The 27,682-nt window shown below is 45.2% G+C and overlaps 1 protein-coding gene across 2 annotated transcripts in view; it reads right to left on the reverse strand.

Moving 5' to 3' along the window:
• Window positions 1-27,682, reverse strand: part of bean1 (brain expressed, associated with NEDD4, 1) — a 112,988-nt gene that overhangs the window by 22,679 nt on the left and 62,627 nt on the right. For both annotated transcript variants that reach the window (XM_068049864.1, XM_068049863.1), the window contains 2 exons: window positions 19,941-20,150; window positions 7,462-7,603 (listed from right to left, as the gene is read on the reverse strand). In XM_068049864.1, the coding sequence (XP_067905965.1) occupies window positions 7,462-7,603; window positions 19,941-20,150 (352 nt within the window). The remainder of the gene's footprint in view (window positions 1-7,461; window positions 7,604-19,940; window positions 20,151-27,682) is intronic.

Consider the following 27,682-nt stretch of genomic DNA (forward strand, 5'->3'; position numbering starts at 1 on the left):
CCGTGATGGCTTTTAGGTATCGCATTTAATACATCAGGGGTTTTCCTTTGAATGTCTGGTAACATTGCATACATGGGAGGGGCAAAGTAAGGAGGAGAGAGAGTTCACAGGATGTCTGTTACCATGGTTCAGTGGGCACTCTCACTTTTGAGTCACAAGTTTGTCGGCTCAAGTCCTAACACAAAGATTTGAGCACAAAATCCAGGCTGACAATTTATATCAATGACTTGGATGAAGGGACCAAAGGTATGGTTACTAAATTTGCTGATGACACAAAGATAGGTAGGAAAGTAACTTGTGAAAAGGACATAAGAGGCTACAAAGGGATATAGAGAGGTTAAGTGAGCGGGCAAAGACCTGGCAAATGGAGTATAATGTGGGAAAGTGTGAAATTGTCCATTTTGGCAGGAAGAATAAAAAAGCATATTATCTAACTGGTGAGAGATTGCAGAGCTCTGAGATACAGAGGAATCTGGGTGTCCTAGTGCATGGATCGCAAAAGGTTAGTATGCAGGTACAGCATGTAATTAGGAAAGCTAATAGAATGTTATTGTTTATTGCGAGGGGAATTTAATACAAAAGTAGGGAGGTTATGCTTCAGTTATACAGGGCATCGGTAAGACCACATCTGGAGTACTGTGTACAGTACTGGTCACCTTATTTAAGGAAGGATGTAAATGTGTTGGAAGCAGTTCAGAGAAGATTTACTAGACTAATAACTGGAATGGGCGGGTTGTCTTATGAAGAAAGGTTGGACAGGCTAGGCTTGTATCCACTGGAGTTTAGGAGAGTAAGAGGCGACTTGATTAAAACATATAAGATCCTGAGGGGTCTTAACAGGGTGGATGTGGAAAGGATGTTTCCCCTTGTAGGAGAATCTAGAACTAGGGGTGATTATTTAAAAATAAGGGGTCACCCATTGAAGACTGAGATACAGAGACATTTTTTTCTCTGTGTGTCTTGAGTTTTTGGAATTCTCTTCCTCAAAAGGTAGTGGAAGCAGAGTCCTTAAATATTTTCAAGGCAGAGGTAGATAGATTCTTGATAAGCAGGAGGGTGAAAGATTATCAGGGGTAGGCAGGAATGTGGAGTTGAGGTTAGAATCAGATCAGCCATGATCTTATTGAATGGTGGAGCAGACTTGAGGGGCCGAGTGGCCTACTCCTGCTCCTAATTTGTATGTTCATATGTACACTTCCACTGTACTACTGTTAGAATGCTGCACTGCTGGAAGTGCTGAGGTCCCTGTCTGCCCTCTCAGGTGGATGTAAAAGATCCCATGGCCGCTATTCAAAACAGAGCAAGGGAGTTAGTGTCCTGTGCAATATTTATCTCTTAATTTATCTCTGTAAGAACAGATCCTTTATCATGCTGCTGTTTGTGGGAGCTTGCTGTGTGCAATTTGGCTGCTACATTACAACAGTGACTGCACTTCAAAAGTACTTAATTGGCTGAAAAGTGCTTTGGGATGTCCTGAGGTTGTGAAAGGTGTTATAGAAATGCAAGTTTTTCTTTCTTACATAACCTGGATGAAGCTGAGCCATTTTTACATTGCACCTATTTATTGCACAGTGTGACAGCATATTACTCCTTCTCTCTTAAACCTATAATAAAAGCGACTGAGAGCTAATTATCACAATGGAATTTCTCAGTGAATCCCTCATGACAGTGAAGCTTCCAATAGAATGAAACTAAGATTTGTTAACTGTTGACCTAGAAACAACTTGTATCAGAGTGCAGTTGTCATTGCACTAATATAGTCAAAGTCTTATTGAAAGACCTGCATTTCTGTAACACCTTTCCCAATCTCAGGTTGTCCCAAAGCATTTTGCAGCCAATGAAGTGAACTTTTGGAAGTGTAGTCACTGCTTAATGCAACAGTCAATTTGCACACAGCAAGCTCCCACTAACTGCAAAGGAAACTTGATGGTCTGTTTTGTTTAGGTCCTGGTTGAGGAAGAAGTATTGAGCAGGGTACCACTTCACTACTCCCCCAGTTCTGTACTGTAGAGTGCCAGTGTAGCATTTTGTGCTTAAGGCTCACAAGTGGGAGGTGAACCAATGACCTTCTGACTCAGAGACATGAGTGTTACCCCCACTGCGTCACAGCTGCTGTGTGCAATATATGTGTGTAAAAAAAAATGAATTTCCCAAATAATTAACAACTGGTGACAGAGTAGGAGGCAGTTGGACAGCGGTTAGCTGTTGTTGCACAGATTATGGTCTGTCTTCACTGCACAGAAATGCAAAAACACAAATTCTGGGAACTCGCTGCAAAGTGACATTAGTAGGTCACCACATCACTGCTGCTGGGTGCTTCATCTGATTGCATCTTATTACAGCGCTGGAAGCAGAGATACACTGATGCTCTGAAACCAGACAGCTGCCCATTCTAGCCCAGTTTTACATGCATTTGAGTGGATAAACACACTTAACGTTCTCCTACTTCAAACAGCTCAAAATGTCTGTCGGATAATTCTAGCATTCATTCTGAGCATGCTATGTATTTTTTTTTATCCGCTTGCCAATTTTCCACCTCCCAGCTTTCTGCCCTCTGCCAACAGTTTCATAGATGCTGGTCCTGGTTCCTGGCCCATGTTGTTATTATTCATGAGCAAGTCTTCAACATCAATGTCAGCCGTGGTTTAGTGAATAGCACTCCTATCACAGAGTGAATAGCACTCCTACCCGTGACTTGAGCACAAAAATCTAGGCTGACACTCCAGTGCAGTACCCAGGGAGTGCTGTGCTACCAGTCTTTTAGATAAAATACTTAAACTGAGGCCCTCTCAAATGTATGTAAAAGATCCCATTCCATTATTCTAGAGAAGAGTAGGGGAGTTATCCCCAGTGTCCTGGCCAATGTGTATTCTTTAGACAACATCACAAAAAATAGATTATCTGGTCATTATCACATCGTTGTTTGTGGGAGCTTGCTGTGCACAAATTGGCTGCTGCATTTCCTACATTATAACAGTAACTATATTTCAAAAAGTACTTCATTGGCTGTAAAGGGCTTTGAGACGTCTGGTGGTTATAAAAGATGCTATTTAAATGCAAGCCTATATTTTAAAACAGATAGTGTCATTAACGTAGTAACACATCTGAAGGCACTTCACAAGAATGAATCAACAATTTGACACCCAGCCAAAGGAGCATATATCGGGACAGGTGACTTAAAAGCTTGGTCAATGAGGTAGGTTTTAAGGAGCATCTTAGAGGACAGAGAGAGAGGTTAAGGGAGGGAATTCCTGAACTTAAGAACTAGGCTGAAGTCATGGCCATTACTCGTTGTGAGCAGATAAAAATGAACTCCGTAGAAAGAAAAAGATAGATCAAAAAAAGTGAGGGGATAGGTGAGAGAGAATGGCGAGAGAAAGAGAGAAGAGATAGATTGAGAGAGCACGGGGAGAATGAGAATGGAGAGAAGAAAAGAAAGAGAATGGGGAAAGAGGTGGCGAATGAGAAAAATTAGAGAGAATGGGGAGAGAAAGAAAGAATGGTGACAGCAAGAGAGGAAAAAGAGAATGGTGAGATAAAAGAGAGGAAAGAGAGACAGAATTAGGAGAGAAAGAAACAGAAAGGAAGACAGAAAGAAGAACCTAGCTGTTACATGTATATGGAAGTTGTGCGGGGGTGGGGGGGGTGGGGGGGAAGCAGGAGACTGCAGGACAGGTGGAGCTTGTGGAACATTGACTTCCTCTTGGCTATTTGTCAATGGAAATAAAATTATAAAATCAAAAGGAACAGAAGGAGGCCATTTGGCCCATTGTGCCACTGCAGCTCTTTGAAAGAGCAGTCCCATGAGTTTCACGTCCCTGCAAATGTTTTCCCCTTCAAGTATTTATCGAATCCAGTTTTGCAATGGAAATAGAGATGAATACTGAATCACAGAAACCTTTCAACCCTCGTTGAGACTTGAACCCCTGGGCAATTTCTGCCTTATGTTTATTTGAAAGGAGGAGAGCTGCATAACTTTGAAACAAAAATTACAGGTGTAGACTTGGAAACACAAGCACATTAGCATCTTGGTTAGGAAGATGTTGCAGCTCATTTTGTGGGATATGTCGAACATTCCTTGTTCCGGTCCTACTCAGGCCCCCTTCCCCAACTCTTTTTCCAGTACATTGATGAGTCTATCGGTGCCGTTTCCTGCTCCCACCCCAAACTGGACAACTTTATCAGCTTTGCTTCCAATTTCCACCCTTCTCTTACCTTTACATGAACTAAGAACAAAGAACAGTACAGCACAGGAACAGGCCATTCGGCCTTCCAAGCCTGCGCCGATCTTGATGCCTGCCTAAACTAACACCTTCTGCACTTCCGGGGACTGTATCCCTCTATTCCCATCCTATTCATGTATTTGTCAAGATGTCTCTTAAACGTCGCTATCGTATCTGCTTCCACCACCTCCCCTGGCAGCAAGTTCCAGGCACTCACCACCCTCTGTGTAAAAAAACTTGCCTCGCACATCCCCTCTAAACTTTGCCCCTCGCACCTTAAACCTATGTCCCCTAGTAACTGACTCTTCCACATTGGGAAAAAGCTTCTGACTATCCACTCTGTCCATGCCGCTCATTACTTTGTAAACCTCTATCATGTCGCCCCTCCACCTCCGTCGTTCCAGTGAAAACAATCAGATTTTTTCCAACTTCTCCTCATAGCTAATGCCCTCCAGACCAGGCAACATCCTGGTAAACCTCCTCTGTACCCTCTCCAAAGCCTCCATGTCCTTCTGGTAGCGTGGCGACCAGAATTGCACGCAATATTCTAAGTGTGGCCTAACTAAGGTTCTGTACAGCTGCAACATGACTTGCCAACTTTAATACTCTATGCCCCGACTGATGAAGGCAAGCATGCCGTATGCCTTCTTGACTACCTTATCCACCTGCGTTGCCACTTTCAGTGACCTGTGGACCTGTACTCCCAGATCTCTCTGCCTGTCAATACTCCTAAGGGTTCTGCCATTTACTGTATACCTCCCACCTGCATTAGACCTTCCAAAATGCATGACCTCACATTTGTCCGGATTAAACTCCATCTGCCATTTCTCCGCCCAAGTCTCCAACCGATCTATATCCTGCTGTATCCTCTGACAATCCTCATCATTATCCGCAACTTCACTAACCTTTGTGTCGTCCGCAAACTTACTAATCAGACCAGCTACATTTTCCTCCAAATCATTTATATATATTACAAACAGCAAAGGTCCCAGCACTGATCCCTGCAGAACACCACTAGTCACATCCCTCCATTCAGAAATGCACCCTTCCACTGCTACCCTCTGTCTTCTATGACCGAGCCAGTTCTGTATCCATCTTGCCAGCTCACCTCTGATCCCATGTGACTTCACCTTCTGTACCAGTCTGCCATGAGGGACCTTGTCAAAGGCTTTACTGAAGTCCATATACTCTCGCTAATAAGTTTGTTTGTTTCCAAATGGGAGTAAATCCTGTCCCGAATAATCCTCTCTAATAGTTTCTCTACCACTGACATAAGGCTCACCGGACTATAATTTCCTGGATTATCCTTGCTCCCCTTCTTAAACAAAGGAACAACATTGGCTATTCTCCAGTCCTCTGGGACCTCACCTGTAGCCAATGAGGATGCAAAGATTTCTGTCAAGGCCCCAGCAATTTCTTCCCTTGCCTCCCTCAGTATTCTAGGGTAGATCCCATCAGGCCCTGGGGACTTATCTACCTTAATGCTTTTCAAGACACCCAACACCTCCTCCTTTTTGATAATGAGATGACTGAGACTATCTGCACTCCCTTCCCTAGGCTCATCATCCACCAAGTCCTTCTCTTTGGTGAATACTGATGCAAAGTACTCATTTAGCACCTCGCCCATTTCCTCTGGCTCCACACATAATTTCCCATCTCTGTCCTTGAGTGGGCCAACCCTTTCCCTGGTTACCCTCTTGCTCTTTATATATGTATAAAAAGCCTTGGGATTTTCCTTAATCCTGTTTGCCAATGACATGGTCCATCTCCGACACTTCCCTTCCCTTCCTGACTTCTCTGTCTCCATCTCTGGGGATAGGTTGTCTACTCGTATTCATTATAAGCCCACCGACTCCCACAGCTACCTCGACTACACTTCTTCACACCCTGCCTCCTGTAAGGACTCCATTCCATTCTCTCAGTTTCTCCATCTCCGATCTGCTCTGATGATGCTACCTTCCACAACAGCGCCTCTGATGTATCTTCCTTTTTCCTCAACCGATGATTCCCCCCCCACTGTGGTTGACAAGGGCCCGCAACTGTGTCCGGCCCATTTCCCGCACCTGTGCCCTCACCCCTTCCCCTCCCTCTCCTTTCCTCACTTTCCACCCCACCAGCCTCCACATCCAAAGGATCATCCTCCGCCATTTCCGCCACGTCCAGCATGATTCTACAACCAAATGTATCTTCCCCTCCCCTCCCAGCATTCTGAAGGGATTGTTCCCTTCACGACACCCTGGTCCACTCCTCCATTACCCCCAAAGCCTTGTTCCCTTCCCATGGCACCTTCCCCTGCAATCGCAGGAGGTGTAATACCTGCCCATTTACCTCCTCTCTCCTCACTATCCAAGGCCCCAAACACTTCTTTCAGGTGAAGCAGCGATTTACTTGTACTTCTTTCAATTTAGTAAACCGTATTCGCTGCTCACAATGTGGTCTCCTCTACATTGGGGAGACCAAACGCAGATTGGGTGACCGCTTTGTGGAACACCTCCGCTCAGTCCGAAAACATGATCCCGAGCTTCCTGTCGCTTGCCGTTTCAACAACCCCCCCCCCCCCACCCCCCCGGCTCTCATGCTCACATCTCTGTCCTGGGATTGCTGCAGTGTTCCAGTGAACATCAACGCAAGCTTGAGGAACAGCACCTCATTTACTGATTAGGCACACTACAGCCTGCTGGACTGAACATTGAGTTCAATAATTTCAGAGCATGACTGGCCCCCCTTTTTTATTTTTATTTTTATTTTATTATAGTTTGCTTCATCTTTCAATTTTTTTCACCATGTGCCTGCCCACGGTGTTTTTTCATGTTTGTGCTTTTGGCTAGGGCTTTCATTATTCTGTCATTTAACACCCTCTCTGCACTAACACTTTGTATTTCACTACACTATTAACACACTCTCTTTGCCTTTGCCCCAAGCCCTCCTTGTCAGTTGTTCTCTGTGAACCTCTGTACTATCAACACCTTCCCTTTTGTTCTCTTTCCCCCACCCCCGTTTTACTTGCTTAAGATCTATTACATTTCTAACCTTTGCCCATTTGGTCATTGACCTGAAACGTTGACTCTGTTTCTCTCTCCACAGATGCTGCCTGACCTGCTGAGTATTTCCAGCACTTTCTGTTTTTATTGCAGCACATCTAAATCAGTCTCCATGAGTACATTTTATTTCCTTTCTGTTGTTACTGGTTGCAGGATTCAAGAAGCAGGAACAGGCACCAGACCTGGAAGATACTTACTGTGGGGGGGAATCCTGATACATTACATTGATCTGTGATAGGGTCTCAATATAGGAGTCGAAATCAAAAGTGGGGGGATACTCCTCGATACAAGTCGATTGCAGCTCTCCAACGGATCCTCCAAATGAGAAGCCATCTGGGGCTGTGGGATAGAAACACGGAGAATTGATCAATGTGTTTATTAACCTAGGTGTATGGTAGCGTACTACTTATGTTACTGGGCTAATAATCCAGAGGATTAGACTAATGAGTTGGAGACATGAGTTCAAATCCCACCACGGGGAATTTAAATTCAATTAATTAAATAAATTTTGAATTAAAAAGCTAGTACCAGTAATGGTGACCATGAAATTACTGGATTGTCATAAAAACCCATCCGGTTCACTAATGTCCTTTAGGGAAGGAAATCTGCCGTCCTTACCTGGTCTGACCTACATGTGACTCCAGACCCACAGCAATGTGGTTGACTCTTAACTGCCGTCTGAAATGACTGAGTAAGTCACTGAGTTGTATTCAAGAAGGCAGCTCGCTACCATCTTCTCAAGGGTAATTAGGGGTGGGCAATAAATGCTGGCCTTGCCAGTGATGCCCACATCCCGTGAATGATTAAAAAAAAACATTATCTGGCGCATACACACATAGAATCATAAAATGTTATGGCACAGAAGGAGGCCATTCAGCCCATTGTGCTGTGTCAGCTCTTGGAAAGAGCTATCCAATGAGTCCATTTCCTCAAAGCCTTGCACATTTTCCCCCTTTAACTATTGATCCAATTCCTTTTTGAAAGTTATTATTGAATCTGCTTCCACCGCCCTTTCAGGCAGCACATTCCAAATCACAACAACTCACTGCCCACGTATCACTCTGTTCCTGTAACTTAGAGAGGTAGTCACAAGCCTAATGAGGGTATTTAGATTAACAGATTTCAGCTCATATTTTAACATACGCTGGATTTGACCTGGGACAGCTTGAGCTCAAGAGCTGTATACTCATGAGACCTTGTCTCCCCAAATCAGGTTTGCTGGGTTTGTAAGTATTTCAACATTATTAGGAGAATGAAACTTTGTAATAAGAAAACCATTGCTCGTGTGCATATTGTCTTACTGTTGATGAATAAACTGACCTTAAACTAGCTCTCCAATGCAAGTTTATTGTAAAAAATATGTAACTTCCAAGGAGCAGTCCATTACCCCAGTAACAATTACATCTTGTAGAATATTTGATCAACTCAGTCTCCTTTTCTGTACAGTCTGCACTCTATTCCCAAACAGATATTTATCCAGACTCCAACCACTCACCTTGGTTCCATATCCATTAATACCCGTGCCTTAAAAAAAACCTATCAATCTCAGTCTGAAATTTTCAATCGGCCCTGCAACAGGTTTTTGGGGAGTAGTTGGGGGGGTGCAGGTGGTGGAGGGGGGAGAGTTTCAGATTTCCACTACCTTTTGTGTGAAAAAGTACCTCCTGACATCACCTCTCGCCATGAGCTTATGGGGGGGGGGGGGGGGGGGGGAGTGGAACCAGCGGAATTGCTCTAGCAGAGAGACAGCATGAGCATGATGGGCCAAATGGCCTGACTCCATGCTGTAACCATTGTATGAACAGCAGCTCTAATTTTAAGGTTACGCTCCCTTGTTTTGGACTTTCCCACCAGAGGAAATAGTTTCTCTCTCTTTTTACCCGATCAACTCCTTTAAGCCATCTTAAATACCTCGACTAGATCACCCTTAATCTTCTATACGTGAGGGAATACAAGCCTAGTCTAGGCAACCTGTTCTCATAATTTAACTCTTTAGAGGAGGATCGATTGAGCATCAACTAATTCACAATCCTGTACTTTGTTGGCTTGCTCGTACCCTACCCTTGCCCAACTTTTTAAAACCGGGCCACTGAGTGTATATTTATTTATTTCTATGAAGAGACAACAATTTGAATTTATAGTGATGAGAGATCATCCACCTGAAATGTTAACTCTGTTTCTTTCTCCACAGATGCTGTCTGACCTGCTGAGTATTTCCAGGATCTTCTGTTCATCTTTTGCATTCAAATAGCATAGAGTCATAGAGAGCACAGAAGGAGGCCATTTGGCCATCGAGTCATCTTTGGCTTCCTTGTCTCGAGAGACAATGGGTGGTCAGTGGTTTGTGAAGCAGCGCCTGGAGTGGCTATAAAGGCCAATGCTAGAGTGACAGACTCTTCCACAGGCGCTGCAGATAAAATTGGTTGTCAGGGCTGTTACACAGTTGGGTCGCCCCTTGCGCTTCTGTCTTTTTTCCTGCCAACTGCTAAGTCTCTTCAACTCGCCACACTCGAGTCCCTGGTGCATTTAACACAGCAAAACATCGCAAGGTGCTTCACAGCAGCAATTATCAAACAAAAATTTGACACGAACTACATTAAGGAGATATTAGGACAGGTGACCAAAAGCTTGGTCAAAGGGGTAGGTTTTAACAAGTGTCTTAAAGGAAGAGAAAGAGGTGGAGAGGCAGAAAGGTGTAGGGAGGGAATTTCAGAGCTTAGACCCAGGCCTAAGTGGAGTTATTAAAGTTGGGGATGCGCAAGAGGCCAGAACTGGAAGAGTGCAGAGATCTGGGAGGGTTGTAGGGCTGGTGGATGTTACAGAGATCTGGGAGGGTTGTAGGGCTGGTGGACGTTACAGAGATCTGGGAGGGTTGTAGGGCTGGTGGACATTACAGAGCTCTGGGAGGGTTGTAGGGCTGGTGGACATTACAGAGATCTGGGAGGGTTGTAGGGCTGGTGGACGTTACAGAGATCTGGGAGGGTTGTAGGGCTGGTGGACGTTACAGAGATCTGGGAGGGTTGTAGGGCTGGTGGACGTTACAGAGATCTGGGAGGGTTGTAGGGCTGGTGGACGTTACAGAGATCTGGGAGGGTTGTAGGGCTGGTGGACGTTACAGAGATCTGGGAGGGTTGTAGGGCTGGTGGACGTTACAGAGATCTGGGAGGGTTGTAGGGCTGGTGGACGTTACAGAGATCTGGGAGGGTTGTAGGGCTGGTGGACGTTACAGAGATCTGGGAGGGTTGTAGGGCTGGTGGACGTTACAGAGATAGGGAAGGGTGAAGCCACGGATGGATTTGAAAACAAGGATGAGACTTTTAAAACTGAGGCTTTGCTGGACTGGGAACTAATGTAGGTCAGTAAGCACAGGGGGAGATGGATGTACGGAACTTGGTGTGAGTTAGGTGTGCCTTGTGCTGTGCAATAGGAAGAGAAACAAAATAAGAGATTGCTCAAAGTAGAGAAAACTGTCACACATGATGGAAAATGCCAATAAAATCCGGAAAATGCCAATAAAATCCAGAAAATGACAGGGCAATTTTAATCAGGATTGTGGGACCTCATACCGATTCTCCATGGTAACCACTGACTACCTGGAGTACATAAACATGAAAAATCAATGGAGTCAAGACCACATGGATGAGAAGCTAATTGGACGCAACCTGTACTCCTGCAGACTGCCCCTGAGTCAGCATCGGGGTGACCTTTAAACGGGAAATTGCACACAGTTTGGGAATGGGTAGTCTGTTTTTACCCTGGGCAGTCTGGTTAGCAATTAAAGAGTCTAATTTTTCACTGGGCAGTGAATGATGCAGCAGTGTGCTGGGATTTATACTCAGATTTACATATAAAGACTAATCCAGCCATTAACGTCTCCCAGCTCCTCACTGACCCATCACTAGGATATGCTCCAAGCAGATGCTCCAGTTTAACAGTAACTAGAACATAAAACACGAGATTGAAAGCAGTACAGTTCAAAAAGGAATTAACATTACAAATCATTTTGCACAGCAAGATTCCACAATCGTGTCCAATTTGTTAAGTACAGAGTAAAGCGATTAGAATAGAATCATAGAATAGTAGAGCACAGAATGAGACCATTTGGCCCATTGAATCTATACTGGCTCTTTCAAAGAGAATCCAATTTGTCCCAGATCCCCACTCTTTCCTTGATTGTTTTTCTCCTTCCAGTATTTATCCAATTCCTCTTTGAAGGCTATTACTGAATCTGTATCCACTACACTCTCAGCCAGTGCATTCCAAATCCGAACCACTTGTTGTATAAAAAAGCTTTCCTTCATGTCACTTCTTCTACCAGTCCCCTTAACTTTGAACCATGTGGTTATCGATCCTTTGCCAGGGGAAGAGTTTCTCTTTATTCACTCTGTCTAAACAATTCATGATTTTAAACCGCTCCATCAAATCTCCTTTTAGCCTTTCCTGCTCCAATACTCCCCACGTCAGCCTCCTCTCACCTCTACATAATGATACCAGAAATAAAATGGGTTAAATCATGTGCCATAAGTCTCATGTCAATTCTGGGGAAGTTCCACAATGTAGAAGCTCCCTCTACACTGATCAAACACCCCCAGGGCAGGTACAGCACAGGGTTAGGTACAGAGTAAAGCTCGTTCTACATTGTCCCATCAAGCACTCCCAGGGCAGGTACTGCACAGGGTTAGATACTCCCCCTCGACATGAAAAATATAAAAGGGGCCTGGGTTATGAAGGCCACTTTGAAAAAAAGAAAAAAGAGAAAAAAAAAAGACAAAAAAAAAAATGGCTTATCTATAGAGTACAGCTCCCGCTACACTGTCCCTGAGTGTGTCTCAGTCCTGCACAGTGGCGCAGTGGTTAGCACTGCAGCCTCACAGCTCCAGGGACCCGGGTTCGATTCCGGGTACTGCCTGTGGGGAGTTTGCAAGTTCTCCCTGTGTCTGCGTGGGTTTTCTCCGGGTGCTCCGGTTTCCTCCCACAAGCCAAAAGACTTGCAGGTTGATAGGTAAATTGGCCATTATAAATTGTCACTAGTATAGGTAGGTGGTAGGGAAATATAGGGACAGGTGGGGATGTTTGGTAGGAATAGGGGATTAGTGTAGGATTAGTATGAATGGGTGGTTGATGTTCGGCACAGACTCGGTGGGCCGTAGGGCCTGTTTCAGTGCTGTATCTCTAATCTAATCTAACCCTGGATCTACATCACTATGACATTTCTCCATTCCCCCCCCCAAAAAAAAACAGGGTTAGATACAGAGTAAAGCTCTCTCTACACTGTCCCCATCAAACACTCCCAGGGCAGGTAAAGCATGGGGTTAGATACAGAGTAAAGCTCCTTCTACATTGTCCCATCAAACACTCCCAGGGCAGGTACTGCACAGGGTTAGATACAGAGTAAAGCTCCCTCTACACTCTCCCCATCAAACACTCCCAGGGCAGGTAAATCATGGGGTTAGATACAGAGTAAAGCTCCCTCTACACTCTCCCCATCAAACACTCCCAGGGCAGGTAAATCATGGGGTTAGATACAGAGTAAAGCTCCCTCTACACTGTCCCATCAAACACTAAAAAAAAACGAAAAAATAAAACGGGGTTAGATACAGAGTAAAGCTCCCTCTACACTGTCCCATCAAACACTCCCAGGACAGGTACAGCACGGGGGTTAGATACAGAGTAAAGCTAAAAAAAGAAAAAAAAAAACAGGATTAGATACAGAGTAAAGCTCCCTCCGTACGTTTGCAACAATATGGCTCAGTTTCAATCTCAGAAGGGAAATTGCTACTCCTTCAGTGTGTCATTCTGCAATTTCTAGCACACTGGACGTGTTTGTGGAGAGAGAAGGGATCACTCGACATGATGAGAAGGCAGGAAGGAGTGAATGATGTATGAAAAGGAATGGGTTTCTTTAGGTCCTTGTCATGAGGTTAAAGATTGTTCCCCTGTTCCAGCCACACGTTAACGAAGAAGCCCATTGATATGATTTTTTGCAGCAGATATAAATCAAGCTTGTGGTTTTCTGAACAATAATCTCCAAACAGCACGGGCTGCATTATAAATACGATTGGGGAAATGGAGGTCCAGAGAACCTTCAGAACGGCTCCCGTCTGCGACCTTGAACCATCAGAGGTGATCACATTCGCAGTCAGGACTTGCAGAGCAGCAGCCCAGGAGCTCCAGGGCGACAAAGTGTGACCAATTGAGCTGATCCTACATGACCTCTGCAAATTCAAATGAGGGTCGGCACTGCATATATTACACAGCTTGACAGTCCCCTGATGTTGTGTTTCATGGTCTCATGGTTCAACCAGGTTTATGTTTGTATTCAACGCTTGTGGTTTATGGCCAAGGCAAATGATTTATTGTTGGTTTTCACTCCCTCTGGGACATTTATCTAAAGGTGCAGTGCCCGGGGCTGAAAGCTGCATTAAACAATGTTTGTGTAGAGTCCCGTGCAAGTCTAATTGCTCGGCCTATTTATGAGGCTTTGTCATATGCGCCCGATGGGTACACTGTTTCCCTCTAAACATGGTCAGTGATTGGCTGCTTTGCTTGTAATTCCAATGCTCTCCTGGCTGGCTGCCCATTTTCCACACTCTGTAAATTTGAGCTCATCCAAAACTCTCCTGCCTGTATCCTAACTCGTACAGAATCACATTCACCCATCACACCCTGTGCTTGCTAACCTACGATGGCTCCCAGTCCAGCAACATCTCGATCTTAAAATTCTCATCCATGTTTTTGAATCCCTTCATGGCCTGGCCCTTCCCTGTCTCTGTAACCTTCTCCAGCCTTACAACCCTCCGCGATCTCCGCACTCCTTCAATTCTGGCCTCTTGCGCATCCCTGATTTTAATTGCTCCACCATTGGCTGCTATGCCTCGAACTGCCTAGGTCCTAAGCTCCCTCCCCAAACATCTCCGCCTTTCCACCTCCCCTCCTTCAAGGTGTTCTTTAACTAAACCTTTGGTCATTGGTCCTAATATCTGCTTATGTGCCTAGGTGTCAAATTTTGTCTGATAACATTCCTGTGAAGTATCTTGCAATGTTTTGGCATGTTAAAGGTGCTATATAAATGAAAGATGTTTTTGTAATATGCAGTTGGCAATTGGTTGGTTTGTTCATAATATAGGTTCAGCAGTCACTTTTGTTTCCTCCAATTTCCTACCCCTTGCCCCATGCTCAAACACAGCCAGATCCTCCCTGGGGGTTTGCTACTGTTACTGGCTGTCCTGCAATACCACACCCAACAACTGAATCTCAGAGTGACTCAGTAGGATTCATGACCATGAAAGGCCTTCTTCTCAGCACAGTTCTGTTCTTGATGTCAAGGCAAGCAATGTTCTACGATATCAGCTGTGGTTCAGTTTGGTATCTGAGTCAGAAGTTTGTGGGTTCAATTCCTTAACTGAGGGTGATGCTCCCAGCGCCAGTAGTGAGTGTACGTTGCACTGTTCAAGGTGTTGTCTTAGATGGGACATTACATTGCCTGCTGCTCTCTCAGATGGATGTGAAAGATTCCATAACACTAATCAAGGGGGGTAGCCTGGGCCAATATTAATCGCTCAAGTGACATCACTAAAAAATGCAGATCATCTGGTTATTGCTGTTTGTGGGATTGTGCTGACTGCAAATTAGCTGCTGCATTTCCTACATTACAACAGTGACTTCATTGGTTGTACAGTGCTTTGGGACATCCTAAGGTGCTATATAAATGCAAGCTCTTTTTCTCATTATGCTCATAGACTTTCCAGCTGGGGAACTGCATTGCGATTAGGAGCTGGAAGCTTGGCTGATTTTCACAGGCTGGTACGAGAGTTTGGAGGTCAAGGGAAGTATTGTCACTAACAGCAACAGTGACTTGCATTTATATAGCACTTTTCTTGTGAAAATAAATGACCCAAAGTGCTTCACAGGAGCATTACAAAACAAAATTTGACACAGAGCCACTTAAGGAGATATTAGGACAGATGGTCAAAAGCTTAGTAAAAGAGATAGGTTTTAAGGAGTGTCTTTAAGGAGAAGAGAGAGATAGAGAGACAGAGAGGTTTAGGGAGGGAATTCCAGAGCTTTGGACCTAGGCAGCTGAAGGCACAGCTGCCAATGGTGGAGTGACAGGGCATGTGCAAAGGGGCCAGAATTACAAATACCTTGGAGGGTTGTAGAGTTAGATGAAATTACTGAGAGGGAGAAGTGAGGCTATGGAAGGATTAAACAACGAGAGTAAACCTTTTAAAATCAAGGTGTTGCCAGACCAACGACCAATGTAAGTCAACAAACACGGTGATGGTTGAACAGGACATGGTGCGAATTAGGTTAGAGCCAGCAGAGTTTTGGGTGAACTGAAGTTTAGGGAGGGTGCAGTGTGGGAGGTCGGCCAAAATAGCTTTGGAATAGTCACATATGGCGGCGACAAAGGCACGGATGAAAATTTAGCAGAAAAATTGAGGTGGGGTGGAGACGCGCGATGTTACAAAGGTGGAAGTAGGTCGTCTTAGTGATGGAGAAGATATGTGCTCGGAACATTCTGTTTAAGCAGAGAGGGGGATGGATTCGGTGGCAGGGGAATAGGGTTTGTAGCAGGTACTGAAGGCAATGGCTTCTGTTTTCTCAATATATAATTGGAGGAAATTTCTGCTCATTCAATCATGGATTCAGCAAAGTAAACTGTTACTGACTGCCCAATGGAATTACTCTTCATTCAGAACAGGAAGGTTAAAAGACTTTATACCTTCAGCTTAACATTAGAGCCAGGCCATTTAAGAGCAAAATCAGGATGCAATTTTTCACATGAAGGAAACAGAAATCTGGAACACTCTCCCATAAAAGGCTATGGATGCTGGGGACAATGGAGCTTTCAAAACTGGTCTCCATGTTATAAAAAAGATATTGAGGAACTGCAGAATGTGCAAAACTTTTTTCACAAGGATGGTGCCAGAAATGTGAGGTTATAACTATCAGGAAAGGATGAACAGGCTGGGACATTTCTCTTGCTGAGCTAATAGATATCTATAAAATTAGGCAAGGTTTTAACAAACACAGAGAGAATGTTTTCACTTGTGGGGAAGGGCAAAACTAGAGGCAATTAATATAAGATAGTCAACACAATAAAATCCAATAAGGAATTCAGGAGAAACTTCTTTACCCAGAGATTGGTGAGAAGGTGAAACTCGCTACCACAGGGAGTGATTGAGGTGAATAGTATTGATATATTTAAGGGGAAGCTGGAGAAACACATGAGGGGGAAAGGAATAGTGGGTTATGCTGATAGGGTTGGATAATGGGAAGAGGCTTGAGTGGAGCATAAGCACCGGCATGAACTGGTTGGGCCAAATGGCCCTTTTTTGCACTGCATATAATGGCCCTTTTCTGCACTGTATATTCTACGTGAGACTGAGATCGATAGATTTTTGTTGGCTACGGGCATTAAGGGATATGGAGTAAAGACAGGTAAATGGAGTTGTAGTGGAGATCAACCATGGTCTAATAAAAGGGCAGAGGAGGCCCGAGGGGCTGAAAGGCCTCCTCCTGTCCTTAGGTGCTCACTTAGCACCAGGACACAAGTTCACGAAGACTACCAATCAAGCCATTAAAAGCCCATGATTTTGGCAAGTCATCTGCATTTTGTTCTTAGCTTAAAGTAGAAAGAATTGCACAGGGTTATGACTACTGCTATCAATATGTGCTAGCTCCAGTGTTACAGACGAGCTTCCTGATCTTCCTGCACATTCGCAAAATTTATCCTTATGTCTTTTAAGTCTTCAAACGTATCCAGGAAGATTGCAGGTAACCCTTACATCAGTGGTAGGGAAATTATTAGAGAGGATTCTTCGGGACAGGATTTACTCCCATTTGGAAACAAACAAACTTATTAGCAAGAGGCAGCATGGTTTTGTGAAGGGGAGGTCGTGTCTCACTAATTTGATTGGGTTTTTTGAGGAAGTGACAAAGATGATTGATGGAGGAAGGGCAGTGGATGTTATCTATATGGACTTCAGTAAAACCTTTGACAAGGTTCCTCATGGCAGACTGGTACAAAAGGTGAAGTCACACAGGATCAGAGGTGAGCTGGCAAGATGGATACAGAACTGGCTCGGTCATAGAAGACAGAGGGTAGCAGTGGAAGGGTGCTTTTCTGAATGGAGGGATGTGACTAGTGGTGTTCTGCAGGGATCAGTGCTGGGACCTTTGCTGTTTGTAGTATATATAAATGATTTGGAGGAAAATGTAGCTGGTCTGATTAGTAAGTTTGCGGACGACACAAAGGTTGGTGGAGTTGCGGACAGTGATGAGGATTGTCAGAGAATACAGCAGGATATAGATCAGTTGGAGACTTGGGCGGAGAAATGGCAGATGGAGTTTAATCCGGACAAATGTGAGGTAATGCATTTTGGAATATCTAATGCAGGTGGGAAGTATACAGTAAATGGCAGAACCCTTAGGAGTATTGAAAGGCAGAGAGATCTGGGCGTACAGGTCCACAGGTCACTGAAAGTGGCAACGCAGGTGGATAAGGTAGTCAAGAAGGCATACAGCATGCTTGCCTTCATCGGTCGGGGCATAGAGTATAAAAATTGGCAAGTTATGCTGCAGCTGTACAGAACTTTAGTTAGGCCACACTTAGAATATTGCGTACAATTCTGGTCGCCACACTACCAGAAGGACGTGGAGGCTTTGGAGAGGGCACAGAAGAGGTTTACCAGGATGATGCCTGGTCTGGAGGGCATTAGCTATGAGGAGAGGTTGGATAAACTCGGATTGTTTTCACTGGAACGACGGAGGTGGAGGGGCGACATGATAGAGGTTTACAAAGTTATGAGAGGCATGGACAGAGTGGATAGTCAGAAGCTTTTTCCCAGGGTGGAAGAGTCAGTTATTAGGGGACATAGGTTTAAGGTGAGAGGGGAAAAGTTTAGAGGGGATGTGCGGGGCAAGTTCTTTACACAGAGGGTGGTGAGTGCCTGGAACTTGTTGCCGGGGGAGGTGGTGGAAGCAGGTACGATAATGACGTTTAAGAGGCATCTTGACAAATACATGAATAGGATGGGAATAGAGGGATATGGTCCCTGGAAGTGCAGAAGGTTTTAGTTTAGACAGGCATCAAGATCGGCGCAGGCTTGGAGGGCCGAATGGCCTGTTCCTGTGCTGTACTGTTCTTTGTTCTTTGTTCTAACCCATGCCAGCCCCAAAAGCTGGGTTGCATGCAGATGTTCTGACTGCACTGATTTAGCCAGAATGATATTTAGTGGAACATAGATACAGCAGGAGACCATTCAGCCCCTCAAACCTGTTTTGCCATTTAATTAGATCAAGGCTTTTTTTTATTCGTTCATGGGATGTGGATGTTGCCGGCTAGTCCAGCATTTGTTGCCCATCCCTAATTGCCCTTGAGAAGGTGGTGGTGAGCTGCCTTCTTGAACTGCTGCAGTCTGTGTAGTGTAGGGACACCCACAGTGCTGTTAGAAAGGGAGTTCCAGGATTTTGACCTAGCGACAGTGAAGGAACGGTGATATAGTTCCAAGTCAGGATGGTGTGTGGCTTGGAGGGGAACTTGCAGGTGGTGGTGTTCCCATGTGCCTCCAATTCATTGTCCTGGATGGTGTCGAGCTCCTCGAGTGTTGTTGGAGCTGCACCCATCCAGGCAAGTGAAGAGTATTCTATCACACTCCTGACTTGTGCCCTGTAGATGGTGGACAGGCTTTGGGAAGTCAGGAGGTGAGTTACTCACCACAGAATTCACAGCCTCTGACCCGCTCTTGTAGCCACAGTATTTACATGGGTGGTCCTTAAGTTTCTGGTCAATGGTAATCCCGAGGATGTTGATGATGGGGGATTCAGTGATGGCAATGATACTGAATGTCTCGGGCCCTGGATTATTAGTCCAGTAACATAGCTACCGTGCTACTCTGCCTTTACCTGTAGCTGAACTTCACCTACTGGCCTTGGTTCCAGAATCTTTGCCTAAAGAAAATCTATCAGTCTCAGTTTTGAAATTTTCAATTGACCCCCAGCCTTGAGGGATTTTTTATTGGCCAGAGTTCCAGGTTTCCTCCACCCTTTGTGTGAAGAAATGCTTCCTGACCTCACCTCTGAATGGTCTAGCTCTCATTTTATGCTAATACCTCTTGTTCTGGACTCCCCAGTGGGAGGAAATAGTCTTTCTCCATCTAACTTATCAAATCCTTTAATCATTTTAAACACCTCAATTAGATCGGGCCTTAATCTTCTACATTCAATGGAATACATGCCTAGTTTAAGCAACCTGACCAATAATTTACCATGCTAGTAAATCTGCACTGCACCATCTCTAAGGCCACTATATCCTTCCTGAGGTGTGGTGCCCAGAACTGAACACAATTACTCCACATGTGGTCTCACAAGCTCTCTGTAAAGCTGTAACATAACTTCCACCCCTTTGTATTCCAGCTCCACTGAGACGAAGGCCAACATTCCAAAAGCTTTTTGAATTATTTTTTGAACCTGTCCCCTAGCTTTTTGTGATTTTTGTATTTGGACCCCTAACTCTTTCTGCTCCTCCACTGTTCCTAACTTCTTACCATTTAGAAAATACTCTGATCAATATTTCCACAACAGAGGGATGTCTTTCTTTAGCGTGCAAGGTTTAAGATGCGGTTTCTACTCCGAGCGCCAAGAATGAGGTGACAGAGTGAAAGGGACTCACCGTAACTAGCCTCAGTCCTGAGATGAGAGTTTCTTAGCCGGCCGTCTTTTCTCAAGCTGCCTACAATGATGGTCATGCAGGAGAGGAAGAGGACCAGTCCAATCACAATGCCCGCCACAACCAGCGGCGACACCAGCAAGTTGGTATCATTGTTGCTCTCATTGTAGTGTGGGTATCCGGTGTGGCTGCCGCTCTGGTTCGAATGAATCTCTGAACATAGAGAAGGGTGACGGTCAGCATTTTAGCAGAGTGAAGAAATCCAAAGTGAGCATTCAAAGATTACCCAATATTTTTAATCCACCAAATGTGATGAGGTTAAATTGTATTTCCAGCTGACATTTGGAGGATATCTCAGCATTTGATCTACTTCAGAATCCTGTCATTGACTGAGAGAAACAAGAAAAACAGCAGTATATTTTCCAATCCCACAGAGAATCCCACCAGCAATTCTCACACTCTTATATCTGATAGAAGATCTGACAGGAACAGCGAAAGAAAGATAGTCTATTCACAGACCAACAAGTGCAAATGTAGCATAGACAAATCCGAATTGAAAGAAGGAACTTGCATTTCTACAGAGCTTTCTAAATTGCTTTACAGTCAATTAAATACTTTTTTTTTTGAAGTGTAGTCACTGGTAATGTAGAAAACGCAGCAGCCAATTTGTGCACAGCAAGCTCCCACAAACAGCAATGTGATAAATGAGCAGATCATCTGTTTCATTGAAGTTGGTTGAAGGATATATATTGCTCAGGACACTGGGGATGTTCACATAATCTAGGCCGACACTCCCAGCAGAGTACTGAGGGAGTGCTGCACTGTCGGAGGTGCTACTTTTGGACGACACGCTTTGCCCTCCCAGGTGGATATCAAATATCCCATGGCACTATTTTGGAGAAGAACACGGGTTTTCTCCTTGGTGTCCTGGCCAATATTTATCACTAAAAATAGATTATGTGGTCATTTATCTCATTGCTGTACCAAACCCACTTGTACCAAGCTCTCTGGGTAAGTAAGAAGCCCACATCCTGAGAATAATGAAAACAAAATGAGCTGCTATCTGACGATTTGTGTGTACAACAACTATTTGCATTTATATAGCATAGTAAAACACCCCAAGTTGCTTCACAGGAGCATTACCAAACAAAATGTGACACTCAGCCACGTGAGGAGATATTCAGACAGATGACCAAAAGCTTGGCCAAACAGGTAGGTTTTAAGGATTATCTTAAAGGAAGAAAAAGAGGAAGAGAGGTGGAGAGGTTTAGGGAGGGAATAGGGCCTAGGCAGCTGAAGACATAGTTTCAGATATAATGGGCTGGATTTTACAGAAAAGTCAGTGGCGAACCCGCTTCCGCCTAGCCCGGGAATCCGTCCCGCATTTTACAGGTCCCTGGACTTTAATTGTTCTGAGGCGGGACTTCCAACCACTTGAGGGAGGAAGTCCCGCCTCATTGAGCTGCCAGCCAATCATCAGGCCAGCAGCTCTGAGTCCCAGCAGCGCCACTGGAAGTGGTGGCCACTGCTGGGACTGCTGCCAAGCCGAGGACATGGAGCCAGGAGTGCAGGTAAGCTTGGTTTGCTTCGCTGGGGGTAACTGGTCGGGCCCCGGCGAGGCAAGGGTGGTCATTTGGGGGGAAGGGGGGCATTTTGGGTCCTGGGGGTGGTTGGGGAATCGGGGGCGGCCCTCAATTGGGCACCCTGTAAAATCCCCATGTGGAGGCGGGCAAAGGCCCTTAAGTGGCCATTAATTGGCAACTTAAGGGCCTTGATTGGCCTTGGGCAGGTGGCCCGTTTCTCGCTCCCGCCACTATATATAAAGTGGGGTGGAGGCGGGAGCGGATCTGGAAGGCCCCCTGGAGCCTCCTGCTCCATTTTATGCCACCCCCCCCCCTTCCCCCCACCACCATCTGGCTTGCTGGGGTAGGGTAAAAATCCAGCCAGTTAATTACTTTGGGATGAGTCCACTCCTGTTGATCAATGGAGGGGAATGCTGATCGAAAGAATTCCCTGTTGTTCTTTCAGTAGTTTTACAGGATCCTTTAGTGTCAAGCTAAACCATCAAAACAGGTGGACATTATTTTCATCCAAAAGAAAGGCACGATTTTCTATCAATTCTTGGGATGTGGGTATCATTGCAATGCCAGCATTTATTATCCACCCCTCATTATCCTGAGAAGGAGTGGTAGATCTTCCCCTTAAACTTCTGTGGTACTTGTGGTGACGGTGCTTCTGTAATCTTCTAAGAGTGCACCACTCGCTCCATACTGCATTGCAGCACCAGCCTAGATTATGTACAATTCTCTGGTCCTGGAATAGGGCTTAAAATGCATTCGTGGGATGTGGGCTTCGCTGGCTATGCCAGCATTTATTGCCCATCCCTAATTGCCCTTGAGAAGGTGGTGGTGAGCTGCCTTCTTGAATCACTGCAGTCCATGTGAGGTAAGTACACCCACAGTGCTGTTAGGAAGGGAGTTCCAGGATTTTGACCCAGTAATGGTGAAGGAACAGCGATATCATTCTAAATCAGGATGGTGTGTGGCTAGGAGGGGAACGTACAGGTGGTGGTGTTCCCATTTGTCTGCTGCCCTTGTCCTTCTAGGCGGTAGAGGTCACGGGTTTGGAAGGTGTTGTCAAAGGAGCTTTGGTGAGTTGCTGTAGTGCATCTTGTAGATGGTACACACTGCTGCCACTGTGGGCTGGTGGTGAAGGGACTGTATGTTGAAGGTGGTGGATGGGGTGCCAATCAAGCGGGCTGCTTTGCCTTGGATGGTGTCGAGTTTTTGAGTGTTGTTGGAGCTGCACCCATGCAGGCAAGTGGAGAGTATTCCATCACACTCCTGACTTGTGCCTTGTAGATGGTGGACAGGCTTTGGGGAGACAGGAGGTGAGTTACTCGCCACAGAATTCCCAGCCTCTGACCTGTCTGAAGAAGGGTCACTGACCCGAAACGTTAACTCTGCTTCTCTTTCCACAGATGCTGCCAGACCTGCTGAGTGGTTCCAGCATTTCTTGTTTTTATTTCAGATTTCCAGCATCTGCAGTATTTTGCTTTTACTTTGACCTGTCTTACCTGGTCTGGGTCTATAGGTGACTCCGGTTCCACACCAATGAGGTTGGTTCTTAATCACCCTCTGAAGACAATCAGTTGTATTAAAGCTGCTACCAGGGGTTCAAGGAGATACCCACCTGCAGCACCTTTTCAGGGCATTGAGGGACATCAATATATGGCATTGACACCCACATCCAGAGAATGAATCAATAAATAAAAATATTTGAATTAAAAACCTGACACACTTTGAACTCTTCAATCTTGCTTCAACAAATATTTTACATGATTTTCCTTTATTCAGCTGTGATGGGTCTCTGTGATACAGACTTCATAGCAGGATGGTAGGCTGATGTGAGGTTTCCTACCCTCCTTCTTGTTAAGAGTACTGGGGAAAGATAATGCATATCCTTCCCAGGGATTGAACAAGTCTATCCCATTCCATGAGGCTACAAACACCCTCCACACTCCACCCAAAAATTAGGTAGACCATGCTGATTCTGGGGAAATTAGAAGAAGTTGAGACAAAACATTTCATAAAATTAGCTAAAGTGCCACTCTCCCAATATCTGGGTCCTGTGTTGGAATCTGCTTTGATATTTATATCTTGTAGAAACCAACATTCATCAATCCCTACCAAATAGTAATTGATGCAATTCCTTTATGGTAGGTCCATATCTTACTTGGCTTACATGGGAATGCTTGATGTGACATGTAGAAGGAGCTTTACTCTGTATCTAACCCCGTTTTTTTTTTTTTTGTTTTTTTTTTGTTTTTTTTTTTCGTTTGATGGGGACAGTGTAGTGGGAGCTTTACTCTGTATCTAACCCCGTGCTGTACCTGTCCTGGGAGTGTTTGATGGGGACAGTGTAGAGGGAGCTTTACTCTGTATCTAACCCCGTGCTGTACCTGTCCTGGGAATGTTTGATGGGGACAGTGTAGAAGGAGCTTTACTCTGTATCTAACCCCGTGCTGTACCTGTCCTGGGAGTGTTTGATGGAGACAGTGTAGAGGGAGCTTTACTCTGTATCTAACCCCGTGCTGTACCTGTCCTGGGAATGTTTGATGGGGACAGTGTAGAAGGAGCTTTACTCTGTATCTAACCCCGTGCTGTACCTGTCCTGGGAGTGTTTGATGGAGACAGTGTATAGGGAGCTTTACTCTGTATCTAACCCCGTGCTGTACCTGTCCTGGGAGTGTTTGATGGAGACAGTGTAGAGGGAGCTTTACTCTGTATCTAACCCCGTGCTGTACCTGTCCAGGGAGTGTTTGATGGGGTAGTGTAGAAGGAGCTTTACTCTGTATCTAACCCCGTGCTGTACCTGATTGGAGGTTGTCTGGCTGGTTGCCAGGTTGCTCAAACCTTCCTTTCTCAGTGTTGACATTCTTCACTTCGATCAGCACAAAAAGCAAAATAATGACAAGGCAGCTTGTTTTTTCTCCTAAGCATTGTTGCCATATCACAGGAAGTGTGAGAGTAACCTATTGGCAATGTAACAAAGCTGAGAAAATTACACCCAGAGTAGTGAGATTGATTATAGTGATAATGCCATTCTGGCCAGATATTACCTTCATTGCTGGCTGTGAATAGACTCATTACCAGCACATCACATAACATCCAAAATGATGTAATTGCTGTAACATAATATGCCCAGCAACTCCAAATGTGGATGGTGCGGGAGAAACCTCAGTAAAATAGGATCTTCAGAGCAGAAGAAATTTTCAGAGCAAAGGAAAACTTTCAGACGGTTGAAAATCATTCTGTGACCTTGAGCAGTAAAGCTACGTCTGTGCTTTGAATTAACTGCAGACTTTTTCCTCTCTCCCCTTTTTCTGTCAGCTGATAATCTAACAACGCACTCCCTGTTGCTGTCTGAGCTTTGAATGAAAGAGCCTGAAATTGGGTAGCACAAGTTTCAACACTGTGCACTCAATACTCAATCTTCTATCATTCTTGTGATCAAAAGGTGTCAGCTAAAATATATCCCCCACCCAACTTTCTCTCTGCAGGGCACGCGAACTTGCCATGCACTGCTCCCAGGCATCAGAACGCTCACCGGAACATAGGTGTTGCCAGATCAAGGAAGAACAAAGCCTATTTGTTCACCTTCTGCCAAAAGCAGAGGGTTGGGTGAACTAATCTACCTGGCCACCCTTGAACCATGGGAAGAGGATTTCAATTAGGTTGGAAGTTACAAAGGATTAGAGAAACAATTAAATATTCTGAGATGAGGGTGTAAGTAACAATCTCAATGTGTACTCAATGATGTCATGTTGACAATGATATTGACCTCCTTTAGGGAAGGAAATCTGCCGTCCTTACCTGGTCTGGCCAACAAGTGACTCCAGACCCACAGCAATGTGGTTGACTCTTAACTGCAACAAATGCTGGCCTTGCCAGCAACGCCCACATCCCATGAAGGAATAAAAAAAACTTTGACACGGACGTTTTACACTGCAATTCTGGCCCCTTGTGCATCCCCCACTTCCTTCGCTCCAACATTGCCAGCTGTGCCTTCAGCTGTCTAGGCCCCAAGCTCTGGAATTCTCTCCCTAAACCTCTCTGCCTTTCTACCTTGCTTTCCTCCTTATGGCACTCCTTAAACCTAACTCTTTGGCCAAGTTTTTTGTTCATCTGTCCCAATATCTCCTTATAGCGCTCGGTGTCAAATTTAGTCTGCATATGCTCCTGTGAAGCACCTTGAGACGTTTTACTACATTAAAGGTGTTATATAACTGCAAGTAGTTGTTGTACAAAATTTTAATTCTCAGAAGCAGTTTCTGCAGTAATTCATTTTTCTTCAGCATGTAGACATTGATAAGATCAATAAACAGCAATCACACGACAGTGAGGTCAGAACGCAAGGATTTTTTTTCTCAGTGCCAATCCTGTCCCACTTTTGTATCTCCCGAAGAGATTGACTCTTTACCATTGGGGTTAGCCCTTAGCTAAACAAGGCACTATTCTTGTGAATGTCTAGATGGTGAGTTCAGTTGGGTCACCATCAAGATGTTCAACTGGGAGCTAATGTATATCAGTGACACAAGGGGTAATGGGTGAACAGGACTTGGTGCGAGATTTGGACGAGCTCAAGTTTATGGAGGGTGTAAGATGGGAGGTTTGCCGGAAGAGCAGAAATCTCTAAGTTTGTGCCAAAACTTCCTGGGCTGAGATAAATGGGTTCCTTGGGGAGAATGCGTGTGCTCTCCATTTTGGACAAACACTGGGCTGGATTTTACAGGGCTCCCGATGTTGGGCTACATGGCAGGGGGTGCTGGAAGATCGTTCCGGCAGTGGCCTGCCATGGAGCCCGACGCCGGGAGGGCCGGGCTCGATCCTCCCGGTGACGGTGAGGCTCTGTGGTAGTTCCCCCGCTGCTGGGTGACAGGACCCAGCTTACCGTATTGAAATGAGCACAATGTTAAATAAACTTACCAGCAATCCTACAGTCAGGCTGCGATCTGGGAAAAGCAGGCGCCACAGTGGTGGGGAAAGGGGGAACGTGAGATTTTTAGTACGGCGGCGGGGGGTGGGGGGGTGGTGGAGGGGCAATGGGGTCAAACTCTTGTCATTAGTGTAAGGCATAGTGGAAAGGGGTGAACTGTGAACTTTGTACAGTTTGAGGGGGCAGGTCATATTTTAGGTAAGTGCTGGGTGGGTGGGGGAAGGGCAGATACTTAATTTTATTGTCATTGGGGACAGTGGGAAAGGGGCGAATTTTGATTTGAACAGTGGGGTGGGGGTGGGGGAGGGGGGTGAGGGGTGGTTCCCTTTAAAAACTTAAATTAGTTGGCAGGGCTGTCTGCGCTTTAAAGATGATGCCAGCACCTGCGTATAGGCAGCTGACTCCATTGGCGGGTTCGGAGAGCCCGCCCCCTCCACACGACTGGGGGGGTGTGGGCCAACTGGGGTATTTAAATGAGCTGCCGTGTGGGAGATCGCAGCGGCATTGCGGTGTGTGGCCTGCATATGCGGGCCGCCATTTCTTTCACCCACCGCAGCTCCCGGTGGGCGGGCACTTAAAATCCAGCCACTGTGTGAATTGCTCAGCAGTTCAGGAGACGCCTGTTGAGAGATTTCTAAATGCGTCGAATAACTTGTTTGATGAAAAAGTAAAGGATGACTACCCTACATGGACTGCAGTGGTTCAAGAAGGCAGCTCACCACCACCTTCTCAAGGGCAATTAATGATGGGCAATAAATGCTGGTCTAACCAGCGACGCCCACATCCCACGAACGAATAATAATAAAAAAGCGGCATAGCCAAGCGCAACCATGTTCTCATGACCTCCATACACACCTTTCCCAGGGCATTGGGAGTGGAAAAAATGGTTAATTTTCCCATCTTGATAGTGCAAAAGCAGCCAGGCTGATTGTCAGTGCTGTGTGTTGTTGTTGTATTTTGTAGCATAGCTGGGACATTTTGGAGAAAGTCTCAGACTCAAGATAAGGTCAACTAAGAACGCTTTACATAATACTATATACACTCTCATCAAGCCTCCTAAACTGACACCTTCGTGCTGCTACCTCTTCTTCTCCCAAGCCTAACCTCATGTGACTGTTACATCATCACTCTTACAGTGGGAGGGGTTGCTCGCTCTGTCTTCAACATTAACCCTTTACATCCTTATACTACACTCAGCACTCGGGTGAGAATTTTTGTTGGCTAAGTATATCGAGGGATATTGGGAG

This window comes from Heterodontus francisci, chromosome 17, assembly GCF_036365525.1.
Source record: "Heterodontus francisci isolate sHetFra1 chromosome 17, sHetFra1.hap1, whole genome shotgun sequence".
Classification (NCBI taxonomy): Eukaryota; Metazoa; Chordata; class Chondrichthyes; order Heterodontiformes; family Heterodontidae; genus Heterodontus; species Heterodontus francisci.